At 40.5% G+C, this 20,653-nt stretch overlaps 1 protein-coding gene across 1 annotated transcript in view; it reads left to right on the top strand.

Moving 5' to 3' along the window:
• Positions 1 to 20,653, top strand: part of LOC134677477 (uncharacterized) — a 34,312-nt gene that overhangs the window by 1,323 nt on the left and 12,336 nt on the right. Inside the window, exons 2-3 of the mRNA XM_063535958.1 lie at positions 18,307 to 18,496; positions 19,118 to 19,237. Coding sequence (XP_063392028.1) covers positions 18,311 to 18,496; positions 19,118 to 19,237 — 306 coding nt within the window. The 5' untranslated portion in view covers positions 18,307 to 18,310. The remainder of the gene's footprint in view (positions 1 to 18,306; positions 18,497 to 19,117; positions 19,238 to 20,653) is intronic.

Here is a 20,653-nt window from a genome sequence, read left to right as displayed (position 1 = left end):
TACCTTATTTCTAATGCTAAAAAAACGAACTATAATTTGTTAACCGGTGCGAAGCTGGGGCAGGTCGCTAGTATGTTATATTTCTGGTCCATATTCTGTAAAAGGGCAAGTACTGTAATCTATTACCTACATTGTCATTAACCGAAATGTATGAGACGGCAGTTTTTATGCGATTTCGAGGTTGGCCCTATAGCACACAGTAAGTAATAGAACTACCGTCACAGAATAAGTAATAGTACCACCGTACAGAAAGGAAACTTCCTAGAAAAACGAAGTTTGACAGCGGTTCAGGGTCGAATTATGCTGTCCCTTTCTGATATATGGCACTTCCCTTTCGGCTATTAAGGGTTGTCAAAATTCAAGTCATTATCTTATCTGTGGTCGTGCACGCAAAGGGACGTCAACTTGTCCCAACCCTAATAATTGCTCGGAGCAATGCTTAGCCGAACGGAGCCGAGTTTGCCCGAAGTCAGGAGTTTCGCACCCCAGCTTCTATACAGAAAGGACAAAACCAAAGTTTAGTCTAACAAAAAAATGCGGGAAGTGTATATTAGGTTATGGGCTAACTTGCCCCCTTATTCATAAACATTTACTAAAGTTGACAAGCCGATAATAATCGTTTGTCCCTTTCCATCATACCAATACGTCGGAAAGGGACAAACGATTATTATCGGCTTGTCAACTTTAGTAAACTCTTATGGATAAGGGGGTTAGCTTTTCAAGATTCTCAAACTTGAACCATTAACCTCCTAAGGCCCAAGGTCCTACCTATACTTAGTACTTATTCAGTTCAATGAAATTTAAATCATATTCGATGGGAACAAAGTTACTTTTGCTTTAATTCGTTCAGTTTTTTAATAACGCAAAATCAACTCTATTTCCTACACTAAAGGTTAAAAATTCTATGGCAAATATTGTATTTTTCATTTGTATGGCTGGGCCTTAGACGGTTAAGAGTCCTTCAACGTGCACACTAGCGCCACAGCTAAATAATCGTGATTATTTAAATTTAACGAAGGATATTGAAAAAAGGGGGCCGCTACGTACTGTATTGTGTATTTAAGTCCCTTTTGAATACATCAAACTAGTTTTTATGTTGCTGGATTTGTCAATCTATGCGTCCAATGTTAAAACGGCCGTTTTTATTTTAAGTTCCTAGATCGACGAAACCAGCAACATAAAAACTAGTTTGATGTATTCAAAAGGTACGTAAATACACAATACAGTACGTTACGGCCCCCTTTTTTCAATATCTTTCGTTAAATTTAAATAATCACGATTATTTAGCTGTGGCGCTAGTGTGCACGTTGAAGGGCTCTTAATCATCGCTGTCCGTGACAAAATTTCTGTTTCATTACACAATCGTTTAGTTATCAAAAGAAAGTAAACATAATCGTATAAAATTACAATACAATTATATAAATTTTCCAATTCTACACCTGATTGGTTATAGGAAATGATAACGACTTCAACTTCAACCTTATAGTTTTGAAGATAAGCGAGAATAATGATATTTAACCCTTCGTGCTAATATTTATACCCAAGAAAGCGAAACATTCCAACATTGAGTTCGAAAAGTGGAAACTTGAGAATTGCGAGGGTTAAACCATAGTCTAATAAAACATGGTCTTCTCTTCCCAGAGTGACACAAGCCTACGTCACAATAACATGGCCGCTATATATAGCGCTATCGCATATTATCATATAGCGCTGTCGCATGATGACGTAGGCTTGTGTCAGTCAGGTGACCTAGAAAAGACGGGAAGAGAGTACCCGGCGGAGTATATTATTATACCATGGGTTAAACAAAGTTTACTATAGCTATAGAGTAAAAAATATTCAACCACACCAATGCGAAGAAATTACTACATTACTATTTTAAGTAGTTCGTTTTTTATAGCATTAGAAATAAGGTAAACAATCTTGATGTGTCTTTTAATTGAAAAACACATTTTAAAAATAAGTTACGGCAAATATGTAACAATTATGAATATAATACGATCATTTATATTCTTCTGCTTTCATAAGTAATGGTTACTGATCTTTAAAAAGCGTTTTTCAATTATTTTAAAAGGCATGTTATTGTCATTAAACACGGCTTGAGCAATTTTTGCCTGGTTTGTAGTGATGTACCGACTATTGATGTAGCCGACTAGCCGACTAATCGGCGCTCGGATTGCCGATTAGTCGGCCGACTAGTCGACCTGATCAATCGTTTCGTCTAAGTTCGGTTCTGAGGGGCTACCGCCAAAAGCGAAATTAATTGCGGGGATCTTTCTCTTTTACTCCAATGAAGGCGTTATTAGAGTGACAGAGAAAAATGCCCGCAATTTGCGAACTTCGATTTTCGCGGTTATAGCCCAGATCACTTAAAAAACAATCGTTTTTCCGCCGTCGTCGCGCTATTCATCATATTATAGTAACGCTAAAAAATAAAATAAAAAATCCTAAGGCTATTCATACGACAACCGTACAATCGGACATAAGAAAGCGACCACGCGGTCAATAATTCGACCAAATTTTTCGTAAACACCCTAAATAGGAATTTGGATAAAGGAGCATTCCACGGGCTGTCCCGTACAAACGCATTTTATTTCCTATGTTGCGACTTTGTTTTCGGCATTTAAAGTAGCCAATTATTTTTCTGTGCATAATTTTGACCATTTGTCATAGAAAAGGAAACTCTTGTACCTGCAAATCTTCAGAAAATCGCGTTTATACGGGACAAATGGTAGACAATTTCATGGAAGAGCATTCCATAAAATACGTAAAATAGGTAAAAAGTTTATGGTAAATATTTGCTGTTAATTTATTCTTGCCTTGATTGTCGGTCACTTATAAAGTGCCGACTAATCGGCCATTTTTGCCGACTAGTCGCCGACTACAAATCATTGGCCGGATAGTCGACTTTCCCGACTAGTCGGTACATCCCTACTGGTTTGTTAATAACATTTACCTATACATATTAGTACCTACATATTAATGTTTTTTAATTTTTCCCACTACTTTAAAACGGCGGTAGAGTAAGGTATGGCTAAACGTAAACCAGCCAAGTGCGAGTCGGACTCGCGCTCGAAGGGTTTCGTACCATTTAGCAAAATCACGTTTGTTTAATGGGAGCCCCTCTTAAATGTTTTTTTAATTCTGTTTTAAGTATTTCTTGTTATAGCGGTAACATAAAACATCATCTGTGAAAATGTCAACTGTTTAGCTATCACGGTTCATGAGATACAGCCTGATGACAGACAGACAGACGGACAGTGGAGTCTTAGTACTTACCTAATAGGGTCCCGTTACCCTTTGGGTACGGAACCCTAAAAAAGTGAATGTTTTAAACCTGTATAATGTCGGCGGCCGATCGTAAGATCAGGCATATCGTGAAATTCCTAGGCATATCGTGAAACGTACATTTTTTTGACTCATTCCCTGAGTCGACGAAGCCCCGCTATCCGGGGCTCCTATTTCTGGGCAGTTTGCCCTTCGGGCATCTGAAGCAACCTAACGAACCTATCCTACCTAAATATTGGTTTAATGTGACCATCGTCAAAACATTACACAGGAACATTACAATCTGCCTAACCTTACGATCGGCCGCCGACATATAGATGGCGTGGTAGTAAGAAGCAGGTCGGGTAGATCCGTGCATGTTTTCAAGGAAGTTACATAATGTTAGATAAAGATGAACGGGTTACATACCACAGGTTACCTAACTACGTACAGTCACCATCAGATATATCGGAGCGGCCGAGGTACTCAGAAATATCTGAACACGCGCACTCTGAACGCTTTGACAATAGAGGAGCGTTTAGGGATTTTTGAGCATCTTGGCCGCTCCGATATATCTGATGCCGACTTTACAGTACACCGATTCAGTTGCAATGTTTGTGATTCTGTGAAGACAGATATACTTATTGATGCTTTAACGGGCCGGGCCCGGGCCGAGGTGTCCGACACTTAAGTTTCCTATAGAAGAAAAATAATAAAAATCCTGGCTATAAAAGGTATGTAAATGTGCTGATATCTCAAAAACCGGACAAGTGCGATTCGGTTTCGCCCACCGAGGGTTCCGTAGTTTTTAGTATTTCTTGTTATAGCGGCAACAGAAATACATCATCTGTGAAAATTTCAACTGTCTATCACGGTTCATGAGATACGGCCTGGTGACAGACAGACGGACAGACAGACAGTGGAGTCCTATGCTCTAGTTTCCTAGGATAGCGGTGCCGTCATATAGCGGCCGTCTCCATACAAATACTACGACATCTATATTTAGCCGTATTATTTAGTATGGAGTCGGCCGCTATATGACGGCACGGCTATCCTAGGAAAACCGATCCTTTAGTAATAGAGTCTCGTTTTTAACCTTTGGGTACGGAACCCTAAAAACTATGAGATTTACGTTAAGGGTAAATTTGCTTAATCTTGTAGCCCAGCGGTCGGCAACCAGCGGCCCGCCAACCTCTCGCTTGCGGCCCGCGTACCTCCCTGGCTATTTTGTATGTAATACTGAAGAACGACAATGTTTGTTAAAGTCACAAATATTACCAAAGTGCGGCCTGCGTCATCTTCGTTAACTTTTATGTGGCCCTTGGCTGCTAAAAGGTTGCCGACCGCTGTTGTAGCCCATCAGCTGTTCTATAAGTCTTGGCGTTCACGTATCTGTAAAACGTTTTGTACCGAGATACCTATACCGGGTGTGGCCTGTAACATGAGCAAAAAAATTAACTGTAGGCTGTACTCATACTGACCAACATTTGTTAAGCAACTTTTAAAAATAACCTGTGGTTTGATTTTTAATACACTTTAAAGTTTATTCTAAGACGCAATGTGTTGCGAATTTTGTTGTATTTAAGCCTTGACAAGCAACGTCAATCACAATGATATGGCGTGGCGATGGCGTCCATTGAAGATAATATTTATTTTGTATGAAAAATAGGGACACTAAATACTTCATAATTTTTTAAAGTTGTTGAACAAAAGTGTCATCGTTTGAGGAGTACAATCTATGTTTTTATTATTTGCTCGTGTTACAGGCCACACCCGGTATCTAAGTATTATTATGTAAGTAAACAGTTCGGGTACTGGCACAATAGTTCACATTAGGTCCCGATCTGAAAGTAAAATGAGCATTGGAAATTATTCATAACACTGTAATACTTCTGACTAAACCAGAATCCGTGTGAACTCTGATATAAAACAAATGTTACAGTTTAATGGGTCAAGATATACTGGGTATAGAATTGAGTAATGTCATATTGAATTGGTTTGAGGTGTGTTGCGTCGTATTGGGTTTTAATTGTCATTAATGTTTATTTGTTTTGAACAAAAATGGACTATTTAATGTAATGTAAGTACTTAAGGGTTAATTAAGAGGTCACGATCAAGATCGCGGGCCTATATAGCTACCTAGTACTTATACAGTATGTGTCTGACCATGGGGCTTTAATTCCAGGGCTTAATTTTACTCGCTAAACTGAGCTACTTTTACTATGGGACCAACCGTAAAATCGGGGAAAAATTTTTGGCTTCTCCATAGAAAAAGTCGACATCTGATCAGACAAAATGTATGAAAACGTAAAATTTTTTTTCGGGATTTCGGGGTTGGTGCCATAACAAAAGTAGCTCAGTTTAGCGAGTAGAATCGAGCCCTGGATTTAAAGCCCGATGGTCAGTAACACCCAGTATATTAACTACAACTATCAAAATTTTGCGCCCTTGGTAGGGTGCCCATCACGCAGGCAGCGTTCCCCGCGCTGGATTGCTATGGCTGCCTGCGCGAGGATAATCGGAGTTTTCGGAAAAAGAAATTTTCGGAGATGAAATAGGTAACCGTTTTTCCTCTAACGGTTTATAAGTTGTCGCCTGGCCCATTAAGGCACGTGAAATAAGAAGACGCCCGGCCACCGCCCCCGGACACGGGAAATGGCACGTGACGACACCGACACGCGAGACGGGCTGCCGTATTCGAACTTCAGATATTCACAAGAAACGACACGTACTAGATCCATTCTAGATACGTTATAGTTTAGATATCAACTAGTTCTCTTTTGCAGCGCAATTCGGGCAACCAATGTCACTTTTACGTTAGATAGAGTAAGATATCTATTAGATGTGAATTGGATCTCTAAGTCATATCCTGTGGAAATCGTTCAAGAGTATCTCCAGAATCGCGCAAATGTCAAATTTGACAGGTTAGATCTTAAACATGTCGTTATCGAATCTTGGTGATGTGATGTCTAAAAGATATCTATTTCAAAATCCGAATCGGGCCCGGGGGCACTGGCGCGACTCGAGAATACTCGAGATCTTCAGTATCTCGCGATATGAAACAGAAAATAGTGAAACTATTAATAGGTAGTATTTTGTGCAACTGGATACCCAGACCATGGTCAGGGAATTTAATTTTAGTAGGTTAGTACTAGAGATGCAACGGATAGTTGTTTGGCCGGATACCGGATATTCAGCCGAATATCCGGTATCCGGAATATTCGGCCAGCGGAACTATACCTACATTTCGGTTTTACGGCAGACACATTTCTAGGTTCGAAATTAGTGCGCGTGCAAGTCAGTGGAATGTTTTTAGTTTTAAAATAATAAACAAGTACGGTTATGATCAAGACTGTTTCTTATATCCAATTAGTTTACTCCGAAATCAAGCAATTTTACAATCCGGTATCCGGCCGAATAGTAGGTCGCTATCCGGTATCCGGCCGGATATTAAAGTCATGGCCGGATATTAAAGTCATGGCCGGATAGGCCGGATACCGGATAATAACCGAATATCCAGTGCATCTCTACTCGAGATCTTCAGTATCTCGCGATACGAAACAGAAAATAGTGAAACTATGAATAGGTAGTATTTTGTGCAACTGGGTACCCACCCAGACCATGGCACAGAATAATCGAACGAGCGAGCGTAGCGAAGCGAAGTTCTTACATTCGACTTTGAACACGCGGCTGGCTAGCGGCACGTCCCGGCATTTCGATGTTTTTAAGCTGAACTGTCAGAAGATAGTTTGATACTCAAGAACTTAAGTAAATTTGTTCTAATTTAAATGAAATTGGGTAAACGTGTAGTCGCGGGCATTATATTTTAGTCATTAAATTATGAGCAGGCCCGATCAAGGGGTTATTGAGCTAGAAGAGCTTAGAAGGCCAAAAAGCTGTTTGTGAGAGGTCTTGCTATTCTGGTCATTTTATTTGCAAGAAATATTTTATTTGCAGCCGTATACAAAGCCCTTTATTCGAAAAAATAGCGCCATCTATATTACTTAACGCTGAACTTATTATTTTTTTAATATGACTTCACTTTATTTCGCCTGAATGTCTTAAAAGTCTTGTGTCTAGAGCATGAAACAAACAAAAAAACATCTAATAGAATAGACTATTTATGGCCATCGTCGCAATGGAGGCGATTGTCACAAAAAAAAACAACTTTGCCAAATAAAACTCAAAATATTGGTATCGTCTTGCTTTCGTCACTCATTCTATATTCGTCATAATCGTCGGTGGCTTTCAATGTAGAATGAGTGACGAAAGCAGAATAGGACTAATTTAAGAACTTGACGAAAAACGAATGGGACGACCCAAGACGATACTAAAATATTATACTTAACACCGTATTTATTGCCTGTACTATGACATAATTCAGATAAATAAATTTCGGTTTTACAATGTTAAAAAAAGAAAGAAAGTTTTCATACGCCATCACAGCTGCTGCGAACTTTATCATCAGAAAAAATCATGGCGTGTAGATTCACAACATGCTGCGTGTAAATGTGTTTCGTGGTCTAATTGTGTGTTATTACAGCCGAGTATGATAGGTACTTTATTTACATCAACAGTCAAGTTAAAAGTACCTAACCTGTTTTCGTGTATTAATAAATAGCCTTTCTTCAAAGTCGAAGTTTTTTACATTCGCAACATATTTAGACACTATTTATGCCCCTTCTCCCCATATTGACATTGATGTTTCTGGTTAAGAATTACAGATGGCGCTTCTTGATGCAAAAAAGTTCCACGGGAGGGCTAGCTTTCTCCTGTACTCGTATATAGATGGTCAAGCAAATCTTGTCAGTAGAAAAAGGCGCGAAATTCAAATGTTCTGTGAGACGATATCCCTTCGCGCCTACATTTTTCAAATTTGCCGCCTTTTTCTACTGACAAGATCTGCTTGACCAACTATATTATAAATACTACTCTTTGCTTAAATCTGTCAGTTAAGGGCTCCACAGACCATGCAATAAATCCACGCGATCTTTGATCCATTGCCGCCTATAGTGCGACAAAAAAATGGCCATACTAAATTGTTGCCATGTGTAAGCATTTTACGTCAAAAATGTGACAGTTACGTAGAAAGTGGCGCCCTCATTTATTTTCTATTATTTTATGGCGCACTATACGAGTACCTAAATATGTGCAACAAAATCAATCGCTATATTATATATAATTTTTGGTTAACCGCGAGTTCTCAGTTCGGGGCGAACTACTAGTTAATAGTACTACCGTACAGAAAGGAAACTTCCTACAAAAACGAAATTTGACTGTAGTGAGGCCACACAGCTGACCACAGCTGACAAATAGATAAATTATAATTCTTTTTCACGTTTCAATAATAATTGGCATTCCAATGTAACTCGAGACGACACAATAAAATACAATTAATATTATTATGATTCATTGCGATTTTCCACATGATTGAACTCAGACAAAGGATGTAAAGCCCCCTCCAGACTATGCGCGTGAATCGCGGGCGGAGCCGCGAACGCGAGTGTGGAGTCGATTTCGCTGTCTGTGTGTGTGTGTGTGTGTGTTTCGGTTGTGCTGTTTTGCACGAGTGTGGAGGAGGCTTAACGAGTATATGTATAAGGCCAGCAGTTCAATAATGAAAGGTTCATTATTTACCCGACTATAGTGGTGTTACTTTCTACCCTTTCGCAGGCCTTGCCGTTCAGGGTCGAATCATGCTGTCACTTTCTAATATATGGCACTATCCCTTTCGGCTATGGTTGTCAAAAATCAAGTGATTAATTGATTATCGTTTCTGTGGTCGTGCACGCAAAAGGAAGTCAAGTGGTGCCAACCCTAATAATTGCTCGGAGCAATGCTGAACCGAGCGGAGCCGAGTTTGATCGAAGTCAGGAGTTTCGCACCCCTGACCATGGTCAGGGAATTTAATTTTAATAGGTAAGTACCGTGTAAGTACCATTTCGTACCTTGTCACAGTGGCAACAGTACTACATTGCGCGATTGGCGACGGCGGCGGCGGCAACCATAGGTTGGGTTTTTAGTTGTCTAAATTCTACACATAATGTCGGCTGTACACACCAGTCGAGAGCCTCTCGCCGAGTCTACAACGCTCCGTTCCAATAAGACACATTACACGACAACACTTTAGCCCAAAACCACAGAATAAATAATAGTACATACTTACTAGGTATAGAAGACTCACTCTCTAACAAAACGCGTCTGTTACGATCAGCACAGGCCGCTAGGTGGCGACAGCGCCACGCGCGGCTTATGGCAAACCCCAAAATTGGGGTCGAACGGATGTACTTTTAGTTATATTATATTCGTTTAATTTTCTTTAATATAGTTTATATTCGTTTAATTTTCTTTCCTAAGCAGTTTTGGGTTATAAAATTACTAATATTTATATCGTCAAAAATATTTGGATAAAATATTAATAATACTTAGGTACTTACTTAATTCGATTTGGCGATTTCGTAGAAAAAATGTGACGTCACACTAGGGGGGAGGGGTTTGCCAAATGTGACCAAGTGTGACAAGGAGGGGAGGGGTAAAAAAACCAAGAAATTCGTGTGACGTAATTAATGGATGACCCCTAAGGCTTATTAGGTACAACGGTAAGAATTTATTACGCATTAAATTTCTCAGTATTACTTATTCTGTGTCGAGTGTTAACTTAGTAGAGAATGTTTTCTGGCATTAAGTTCGCCTTTTACACAGTTTTTACTGTGCAATAAAGTTAAAATAAATAAATTAGCCGTAATGGCCCCTGACCGGCCCCACAAGATGTAATTGCTATTTATTAACTTTAATTAATAGGTAACATTCTTGAAAAACCGGGCAAGTGCGAGTCGGACTCGCGCACGAAGGATACCATAATGCAAAAAAAAAACAAAAAAAAGCAAAAAAAAAAACGGTCACCCATCCAAGTACTGCCCACTCCCGACGTTGCTTAACTTTGGTCAAAAATCACGTTTGTTGTATGGGAGCCCCATTTAAATCTTTATTTTATTCTGTTTTTATTATTTGTTGTTATAGCGGCAACAGAAATACATCATCTGTGAAAATTTCAACTGTCTAGCTATCACGGTTCGTGAGATACAGCCTAGTGACAGACGGACGGACGGACGGACGGACGGACAGCGAAGTCTTAGTAATAGGGTCCCGTTTTACCCTTTGGGTACGGAACCCTAAAAACTGCCTAAGCCTGACCTGGCCTCGACGTAGGTAAACAATAGTACGGTAGTAACTGTGGGACCTCACACTGAGATTTGAGATACGAGAGACTATTAGCTTAGTTAGGAACAGTTAGTTGAAATAGAGGCAAAAGCATTATAATTGCTATTTTACAATATTTAAATGGTAGATTATTAACCATGGAATGAAAGGCACCTAATAGGGTATTTATATAACTACTAGTCAAATCAGTTTCTTTTTCCAATTGTCAAAACGATTTTTTTACTATGATTTTTTTTTACACTAGCAATATGACGTCACGATCAATTACCTACTCTTTATAGTTTTATACGGGTTTTAAAATAGAACTTGTGTCTAGAAATAACTGCTGTCTACGTTTCTCTATTAATCTTCTGGTGATTTATTTCTTGCATGGTGTAAAATAATAATTTATTTTAAATACAGTCAAATATTCTATTGGTAATATTTCCTCTGTCTAATAAAACGGGGTGAGTAGGTTTCGCGGGGAGAGGTGGATTATGAATGGGGAGAGAAGATTTGAGAGGAGGGTGAGAAGGGATTTTAAGGCTACGCTACAAAAATAATGTATTCCAATTTAAAATGGAGCTATAGTAATACGCATAATAAAAAAAAACGAAACAACAATATTCCAAAATCACCTTTGTATGAAAACCCCTCTCACCCCAAATACGAGGCACTACGGGGTGAGGTGGATTTTCCTCTATATAGTCAAAGTTATGAAATAGAACTACCCAAAATAAAATAAAAACTAAAATACAAACGTCCGGAACACTTATTATATACACCATTCAATTTTCATATGTAAATGAGGTTTGAATTTCAGTTTTGACCCTACTCACCCCATTTTACGGTATCTTATTTTTTGAGGGATTTAAAAAAAACACTTCTTCCACTAAATAAGCAACTGCTCGGCTGTTAACTATACCTACCTTTTTATAACTGTAGATACATATTTACAAAAATAACTGTATTTTTTATGTCCAACTACCGAGTCATTAAGTACATGTAAAAGGTATGTCGTGTGAATATCTTTTAATCATAGTTATTAATCTGTCCCTGAGGTGCCATTATTTTTAATAACCACATACTTAACGTGATAGTTATGCTTGCTATTCGCATTATAACTATTGTAATTCAATTATCTAGACACGCGGCAGCGTGTCAAGCCAAGTTCAAGCAAAGGAACTGGCTAGCCAGCGCCAAGTGTAATATTACACGAACCACTTGGTGCCACTTTTGACCCTTCTATAACTCAAAACATCTTTAACGTAAACACATAAAACTACGTGTGTTTAATTATATCCATAAGGACATCTAGAAGCCCAAATTTCATGAAGCTAGCTCAAACGGTTATAAAGATATGAAGGTCAAAAAGTCGTAAATTTTAAGACTGACTGACATACCTATAGTACCTAAACCTAACCTACTTCCAGATGACCTAGAAGGATGAAATTTGGAATCCAGCTCAGTTATTGTGTGAAAGCGTAGGAAAAAATCTAAAAATTAAAAAAAGTTATAAAATAGGGGGGGTCCCCATACAAAAAAACCATTTTTTATTGTGACTGACATATAAGTACCTAAACCTAACCTACTTCCAGATGACCTAGAAGGATGAAATTTGGAATCCAGCTCAGTTATTGTGTGAAAGCGTAGGAAAAAATCTAAAAATTAAAAAAAGTTATAAAATAGGGGGGGTCCCCATACAAAAAAAACCATTTTTTATTGTGACTGACATATAAGTACCTAAACCTAACCTACTTCCAGATGACCTAGAAGGATGAAATTTGGAATCCAGCTCAGTTATTGTGTGAAAGCGTAGGAAAAAATCTAAAAATTAAAAAAAGTTATAAAATAGGGGGGGTCCCCATACAAAAAAAAACATTTTTTATTGTGACTGACATATAAGTACCTAAACCTAACCTACTTCCAGATGACCTAGAAGGATGAAATTTGGAATCCAGCTCGGTTATTGTGTGTAAGCGTAGGAAAAAATCTAAAAACAAAAAAAAGTTAATAAATAGGGGGGGTTCCCATACAAATTTCTTTTTTATTGTGACTGACATATAGTACCTAAACCTAACCTACTTCCTGATGACCTAGAAGGATGAAATTTGGAATCCAGCTCGGTAATTGTGTGTAAGCGTAGGAAAAAATCTAAAAATAAAAAAAGTTAAAAAATAGGGGGGGTCCCCATACAAAAAACCTGTAATACGCGCTAAACAACCGGCCAACGGTGTGTCGTTGGCGGCGCGCGGCACCACATAATTAATACAAAGAACAGAAGTAAAAAACATGCAGCGGAAACACAAGAAAAAACATTAAATCTCAATACCTGCCTAGTTTTCTTTACAAAAAGTATTGATATCCCATCAAAAACATAAATGTAAAAAAGGAGAGCCAAGTTCAATACAAAAATTATGCTTGGCTGTGGGGTTCGCCGCAAAAAGAATGGAGATTTAAATGAGTGCCAAGTTCTATGCAAAATCCAAATATGTATTTATAGGAACAAAGTAACATTATAAACAAGTATTAAACTCTATTTCTTTGCTTTATTGGATACCTATAACAACTGCTGTTATTTAAAAAAATGCGAGATCTTAAAGCAGGTTAGATTTGACTTGGCCAGTTTTCATTACATCAGTCATTTTATAAAGTTATTCAACATATATATTTTGTAATTCTGATAAAAACTGGCCAAGCCAAATCTAACCTACTTTAAGATCTCACATTTTTTTTAAATAACAGCAATTGTTATAGGTATCCAATAAAGCAAAGAAATAGAGTTTAATACTTGTTTATAATGTTATTTTGTTCCTATAAATACATATTTGGATTTTGCATAGAACTTGGCACTCATTTAAATCTCCATTCTTTTTGCGGCGAACCCCACAGCCAAGCATAATTTTTGTATTGAACTTGGCTCTCCTTTTTTACATTTATGTTTTTGATGGGATATCAATACTTTTTGTAAAGAAAACTAGGCAGGTATTGAGATTTAATGTTTTTTCTTGTGTTTCCGCTGCATGTTTTTTACTTCTGTTCTTTGTATTAATTATGTGGTGCCGCGCGCCGCCAACGACACACCGTTGGCCGGTTGTTTAGCGCGTATTACAGGTTTTTTGTATGGGGACCCCCCCTATTTTTTAACTTTTTTTATTTTTAGATTTTTTCCTACGCTTACACACAATTACCGAGCTGGATTCCAAATTTCATCCTTCTAGGTCATCTGGAAGTAGGTTAGGTTTAGGTACTATATGTCAGTCACAATAAAAAAGAAATTTGTATGGGAACCCCCCTATTTATTAACTTTTATTTGTTTTTATATTTTTTCCTACGCTTACACACAATAACCAAGCTGGATTCCAAATTTCATCCTTCTAGGTCATCTGGAAGTAGGTTAGGTTTAGGTACTTATATGTCAGTCACAATAAAAAATGTTTTTTTTGTATGGGGACCCCCCCTATTTTATAACTTTTTTTAATTTTTAGATTTTTTCCTACGCTTTCACACAATAACTGAGCTGGATTCCAAATTTCATCCTTCTAGGTCATCTGGAAGTAGGTTAGGTTTAGGTACTTATATGTCAGTCACAATAAAAAATGGTTTTTTTTGTATGGGGACCCCCCCTATTTTATAACTTTTTTTAATTTTTAGATTTTTTCCTACGCTTTCACACAATAACTGAGCTGGATTCCAAATTTCATCCTTCTAGGTCATCTGGAAGTAGGTTAGGTTTAGGTACTTATATGTCAGTCACAATAAAAAATGGTTTTTTTTGTATGGGGACCCCCCCTATTTTATAACTTTTTTTAATTTTTAGATTTTTTCCTACGCTTTCACACAATAACTGAGCTGGATTCCAAATTTCATCCTTCTAGGTCATCTGGAAGTAGGTTAGGTTTAGGTACTATAGGTATGTCAGTCAGTCTTAAAATTTACGACTTTTTGACCTTCATATCTTTATAACCGTTTGAGCTAGCTTCATGAAATTTGGGCTTCTAGATATCCTTATGGATATAATTAAACACACGTAGTTTTATGTTTTTACGTTAAAGATGTTTTGAGTTATAGAAGGGTCAAAAGTGGCACCAAGTGGTTCGTGTAATATTACACTTGGCGCTGGCTAGCCAGTTCCTTTGCTTGAACTTGGCTTGACACGCTGCCGCGTGTCTAGATCACAAAGGTTTTCTATCTTAGGGTTTTGTCACTACGTTATTTCTTTTCTGCCAGCGTCTTGCCGAGGGGCGATTTTTTAGGGTTCCGTACCCAAAAGGTAAAACGGGACCCTATTACTAAGACTCTGCTGTCCGTCCGTCCGTCCGTCCGTCCGTCCGTCCGTCCGTCCGTCTGTCACCAGGCTGTATCTCACGAATCGTGATAGCTAGACAGTTGAAATTTTCACAGATGATGTATTTCTGTTGCCGCTATAACAACAAATACTAAAAACAGAATAAAATAAAGATATAAGTGGGGCTCCCATACAACAAACGTGATTTTTGACCGAAGTTAAGCAACGTCGGGCGGGGTCAGTACTTGGATGGGTGACCGTTTTTTTTGCTTTTTTTAGGGTTCCGTACCCAAAGGGTAAAACGGGACCCTATTACTAAGACTTTGCTGTCCGTCCGTCCGTCCGTCCGTCTGTCCCCAGGCTGTATCTCACGAAACGTGATAGCTAGACAGTTGAAATTTTCACAGATGATGTATTTCTGTTGCCGCTATAACAACAAATACTAAAAACAGAATAAAATAAAGATTTAAGTGGGGCTCCTATACAACAAACGTGATTTTTGACCAAAGTTAAGCAACGTCGCGCGGGGTCAGTACTTGGATGGGTGACCGTTTTTGTTTGCAGTTTTTTGCATTATGGTACGGAACCCTTCGTGCGCGAGTCCGACTCGCACTTGACCGATTTTTTGCATTATGGTACGGAACCCTTCGTGCGCGAGTCCGACTCGCACTTGTCCGGATTTTATTGTAGTCTAGGTTTTATTTTTATTAATTTAGTATAATTTTAGTTTATAAGTTTTTATACAACATTTATAATATTTATTGAATAAAAACATGTTTCTATTAAATAAAATAAATTATTTCTTGGGTATTACAATAATTTCTTGAAACAATAATGTGTACAGTCGACGTCAAGATAGTTATTTACGATACAAGTGCGGAAAAGAGGAAATGCGAAACGAGTGGCGATAAACTAAAACACGACCGAAGAGTGTGTTTTGAATCGAAACGAGTTGCGAATTACTTATTCGCACGTGTATCGTACAACGTTTTACAGTGCATATGGCCCTTTAAACTTTTGACATACGCACGGAAAGTGCTGTTTCTCGCACTAGTGCGGGAAAGTAGGACAATATGTACTGTAAATATGTTTACACTATTGCACCTTACGTCTTTGTAGTAACACTAATAAGACAAAAAGTGTAAACCGTCGGCCTAAGTCGCAAACCTCGTAACTCCTCCGGGGGAGTTACGAGGTTAGCGTTAGTCTGCGTTAGTTAGGTTACATAGAATTTAAGTCATTATGACTTAAATTCTATGTCAAACAAATAAAACAAAGGGACCCCACTCACAATACCTACTCCAATTTTTCTCATAAAACTCGGATCATGCGTTACTTATTAGTACATATTCCATTGAAGCCTCTTTCTCCTTACATTCTCACGTCACTTAGTCCGTCACGCTCCGCACACGTCACGGAGCCGACACGGTACTGAGCCCTAATGCTCATCTTGTCTATGGGAAAACGCGCTTAGGTTCAAGACTAGTACCTAGATGACCTAGATCCACCAGGGGCTCCGTGAGCTGTCTCTCTCTCTTCAATCAGTCCCTCATTGCTGAGGATCGTGACTCCGTTTGATTCCGTCAACTAGTTGTCTCCATCGGTCCCGTTCTGTAGCTTGGTGGAGTGCGTCGCTGACAGGTATTTTTAGTTCCTCCGCTATTTGGTCCGACCATCGTTTGAGACTTCTACCCCTAGGTCCGTGAGCTGTAGACCTCGCTTATAAAAAATAGGTTCAAAAACGACTAGTCCTTACTATTAGAGTCAATAGCGCTTGAGATCATTGTAAGTTGAGTTCGTTGTGCTTTTCGTTTTTGAACCTATTTTTTATAAGCGAGGTCTATAGCTCACGGAGTCACTGGTAAGGACTATTAGAATCTATAGCGCTTGAGATCATCAACGACGCTTAAAGGATGAATCGCGTTAGACCGGGCTGTGTCCGGGCCGCAGCTTCCGGAGCTTTTCTATGACATGACAGTCGATCACGTGATGCTTTCCATAGAAAACGATGCGCCAGAAGCTCCGGCCCGGACACGGCCCGGTCTAACGTGAGTCACCCTTTACTTAGGGCAGCAATGCACTCGGTAGTAAGTTCGCGCTGCAATAATGTTGAAGTATTTAGTTTTACCCGCTAATTTATTTCTTGTAGAACTTAAGTAATTTTATATAACTCTTGATTATCCTATGTATCACAAGAATGTAAAATGTATCCATGAATGTCGTGTCGGTACAAACCCGATAGGGTTCACGGCACTTTTCTGTTTGATTCAATGTAAGATTTTAGTATAAAATAAATAAATTAATAAAAATAAAATAAAATTTAATGCTAGTTTAATCTGAATTCGAACGGAACCTTAAATGATAGGTACTGGCAAAGGCTTGCGACTTCTATATAAAAATATGTCTGTGAATAGCAGTTACTAATAATTTTAGTTATGTAACAGTACATAAACGGTGCTAAATGAGGCAACGGTAGACACGACGGTTAGGCTCGCAAGACTAGGACGCAGACGCAGTCTAGATTTCTAGATAAGTTGTCTTACAATTGTTGTGTTATTTTCGATGATAACTTGATGAGTTTCAATGAGTGAGTACATAGGTACTTCTGGCTTAACTAACTTAGGCCCATTTGCACCATCCCATTAACCCGGGGTTAAGCGGTTTAACCGTCAACCCAGTGTGAAATTGTGCTGGTAACCATGGTAACTCCAGGTTTAACCGGTTAGCCCCGAGTTAGTGGAATGGTGCAAGTGGCCTTTATTCGTTTATATGGAATCAGTTGGCTAAGGTTATCTAAGTATATTTTTTTCACACAGCTTGGGTACCTACGGTGTCTGTCTTCTCTGCATATACAATTTATTAACCTTCCCAAAATATGTATTGAGAAGACATCTGTCACCATACCCAAGCTAGTGTCGGACCAAGTTAGCGCTGCAAGCCATTTAATGACAAAGTGTGGCCACCATCATTAATGTCAAATTTCTATAAAATATGACGTCTATAATGACACTACTTCACATTGTCCTGTCCATAGTGCTAAGTTAGCCGAAACGTTAGTCTATTTTTCGTGCTAATGTAATTTTTCCCGATAATTTGTGTTTCAGTGTTTTCTGCTCGCTAATGTGTAAATTGTATCAAAGACATATGTAACTTCGTATAAGACGAATAAAGTCTAAGGAAAAAACGTGCCTCGGAAATCAAGAAAAAGTCATTCTCGAATACTTAGATGCCGCACACACCTTTAGCCTATTCTCGGCTAGATGTCGTGACGACACCGTTTCATATTTAACAATTTTAACACAGATATCAGTGAATGAACATGGATCAAAATGATATAAAAATAATAAAATCATTTATCCATATATATACATTTTTTGATAATTTTATACGTTTCCATTTTGAGTTTTAGTCGTCTGTCGATAGATGGCAGTAAATTTACTGTGAGTTGTGACTACAAAATTTACTATGACAGGACCCCTCTATACTATCTATTCCTTTTGATTGTATGTTTGCAGCAATCAAATCAACGTTGAATCTATCTATCATTTCAGCAAGATGTTCCACTATGAATACGAGAAGCGACCGCCATCTGCGTCCTCGTGCGCCAGCCGCGCCACGACCACCACCGAATACAGCCGGTCTTGCCCCAGCGAGTACCGGCGAGCGATACCAAGCGTAGAGCGAGCGAGACGGCCCCTGCCGCCGACACCGAGCGCGTGTAGACTGCCTACGAAAACCGCGGTTAGTTGATCTTTACATATTACAGCTGCTGATCTTGTCCCGGCGAGCGATACCAAGCGTAGAGCGAGCGAAACGGCCCCTGCCGCCGACACCGAGCGCGTGTAGACTGCCTACGAAAACCTCGGTTAGTTGATCTTTACATATTACAGCTGCTGATCTTGTCCCGGCGAGCGATACCGAGTATAGAGCGAGAGAGACGGCCCCTGCCGCCGACACCGAGCGCGTGTAGACTGCCTACGAAAACCTCGGTTAGTTGATCTTTACATATTACAACAGCCGATCTTGCCCGGCGAGCGATACCGAGTATAGAGCGAGCGAGACGGCCCCTGCCGCCGACACCGAGCGCGTGTAGACTGCCTACGAAAACCTCGGTTAGTTGATCTTTACATATTACAACAGCCGATCTTGCCCAGGCTAGGGTTACCAGATACACATTTTAAATTTCCTGATTTTCGAATATTTTTCCTGACATTCATATTTTTGACGGTGATGAAGGGGGGCGGGGGGGGAAGGGGGGACGTGTCTAGCCTTTAGCGATGGCCACTCGATTGAGCCGATAGACGCGTTTTGTTATAATGTTATATAACAAATACAACTGAACTTATTTTGTGTTTTGTTTAGGTGCCGTTAAAGGTGTGGGTGATAGCCAGCGCGTCCTGCTTCGCGGTGTGTGCTGTGTTGGTGCTAGCCACCGTGGTGGTCACCCGGTGGGGCTACGGGCACCAAGTCTACGAGGCTCCGGTATGTATGGTTTGGCCGCTGAAGGTGTGGATAGCCAGCGCGTCCTGCTTTGCGGTGTGTGCTGTGTTGGTGTTAGCCACCGTGGTGGTCACCCGGTGGGGCTACGGGCACCAGGTCTACGAGGCTCCGGTATTGTATGGCTTGGCCGCTGAAGGTGTGGGTGATAGCCAGCGCGTCCTGCTTCGCGGTGTGCGCTGTGTTGGTGCTAGCCACCGTGGTGGTCACCCGGTGGGGCTACGGGCACCAGGTCTACGAGGCTCCGGTATGTATGGCTTGGCCGCTGAAGGTGTGGGTGATAGCCAGCGCGTCCTGCTTCGCGGTGTGCGCTGTGTTGGTGCTAGCCACCGTGGTGGTCACCCGGTGGGGCTACGGGCACCAGGTCTACGAGGCTCCGGTATGTATGGCTTGGCCGCTGAAGGTGTGGGTGGTAGCCAGCGCGTCCTGCTTCGCGGTGTGCGCTGTGTTGGTGCTAGCCACCGTGGTGGTCACCCGGCGGAGCTACGGGCACCAGGTCTACGAGGCTCCGGTATGTATGGCTTGGCCGCTGAAGGTGTGGATAGCCAGCGCGTCCTGCTTTGCGGTGTGTGCTGTGTTGGTGTTAGCCACCGTGGTGGTCACCCGGTGGGGCTACGGGCACCAGGTCTACGAGGCTCCGGTATGTATGGCTTGGCCGCTGAAGGTGTGGGTGATAGCCAGCGCGTCCTGCTTCGCGGTGTGCGCTGTGTTGGTGCTAGCCACCGTGGTGCTCATCCGGTGGGGCTACGGGCACCAGGTCTACGAGGCTCCGGTATGTATGGCTTGGCCGCTGAAGGTGTGGGTGATAGCCAGCGCGTCCTGCTTCGCGGTGTGCGCTGTGTTGGTGCTAGCCACCGTGGTGGTCACCCGGTGGGGCTACGGGCACCAGGTCTACGAGACTCCGGTATGTATGGCTTGGCCGCTGAAGGTGTGGGTGGTAGCCAGCGCGTCCTGCTTCGCGGTGTGTGCTGTGTTGGTGCTATAGCCACCGTGGTGGTCACCCGGTGGGGCTACGGGCACCAGGTCTACGAGGCTCCGGTATGTATGGCTTGGCCGCTGAAGATGTGAATGGTAGCCAGCGCATCCTGCTTCGCAGTGTTATGAAAGAGCGATATAAAGGCAGATAACGAAATTTTGATTTTCATTTATCGTGGTACTGACGACAACCTGCTATTCACAAATGAATTACCTACGAAAGGATCGCACATAGCATTTCGACTCCCTAAAGTCTATACCATGGTGTTTACGTACACGCTCAAACTCATAATTCCTTTCCTAAAGAGCCCATCCAAGCGTAGCGTTGTTAAACAAAGCATCCATAATGGTACCTACAAAGTGGTACCCACGCGTAATGGTACGCATAATAGTACCGTAATAGTCCGTCATTTGGCGACGTATATG

This window comes from Cydia fagiglandana, chromosome 26 (genome assembly GCF_963556715.1).
Source record: "Cydia fagiglandana chromosome 26, ilCydFagi1.1, whole genome shotgun sequence".
In the NCBI taxonomy this organism is placed as follows: domain Eukaryota; kingdom Metazoa; phylum Arthropoda; class Insecta; order Lepidoptera; family Tortricidae; genus Cydia; species Cydia fagiglandana.
This window is presented reverse-complemented; position numbering and strand designations above follow the sequence as displayed.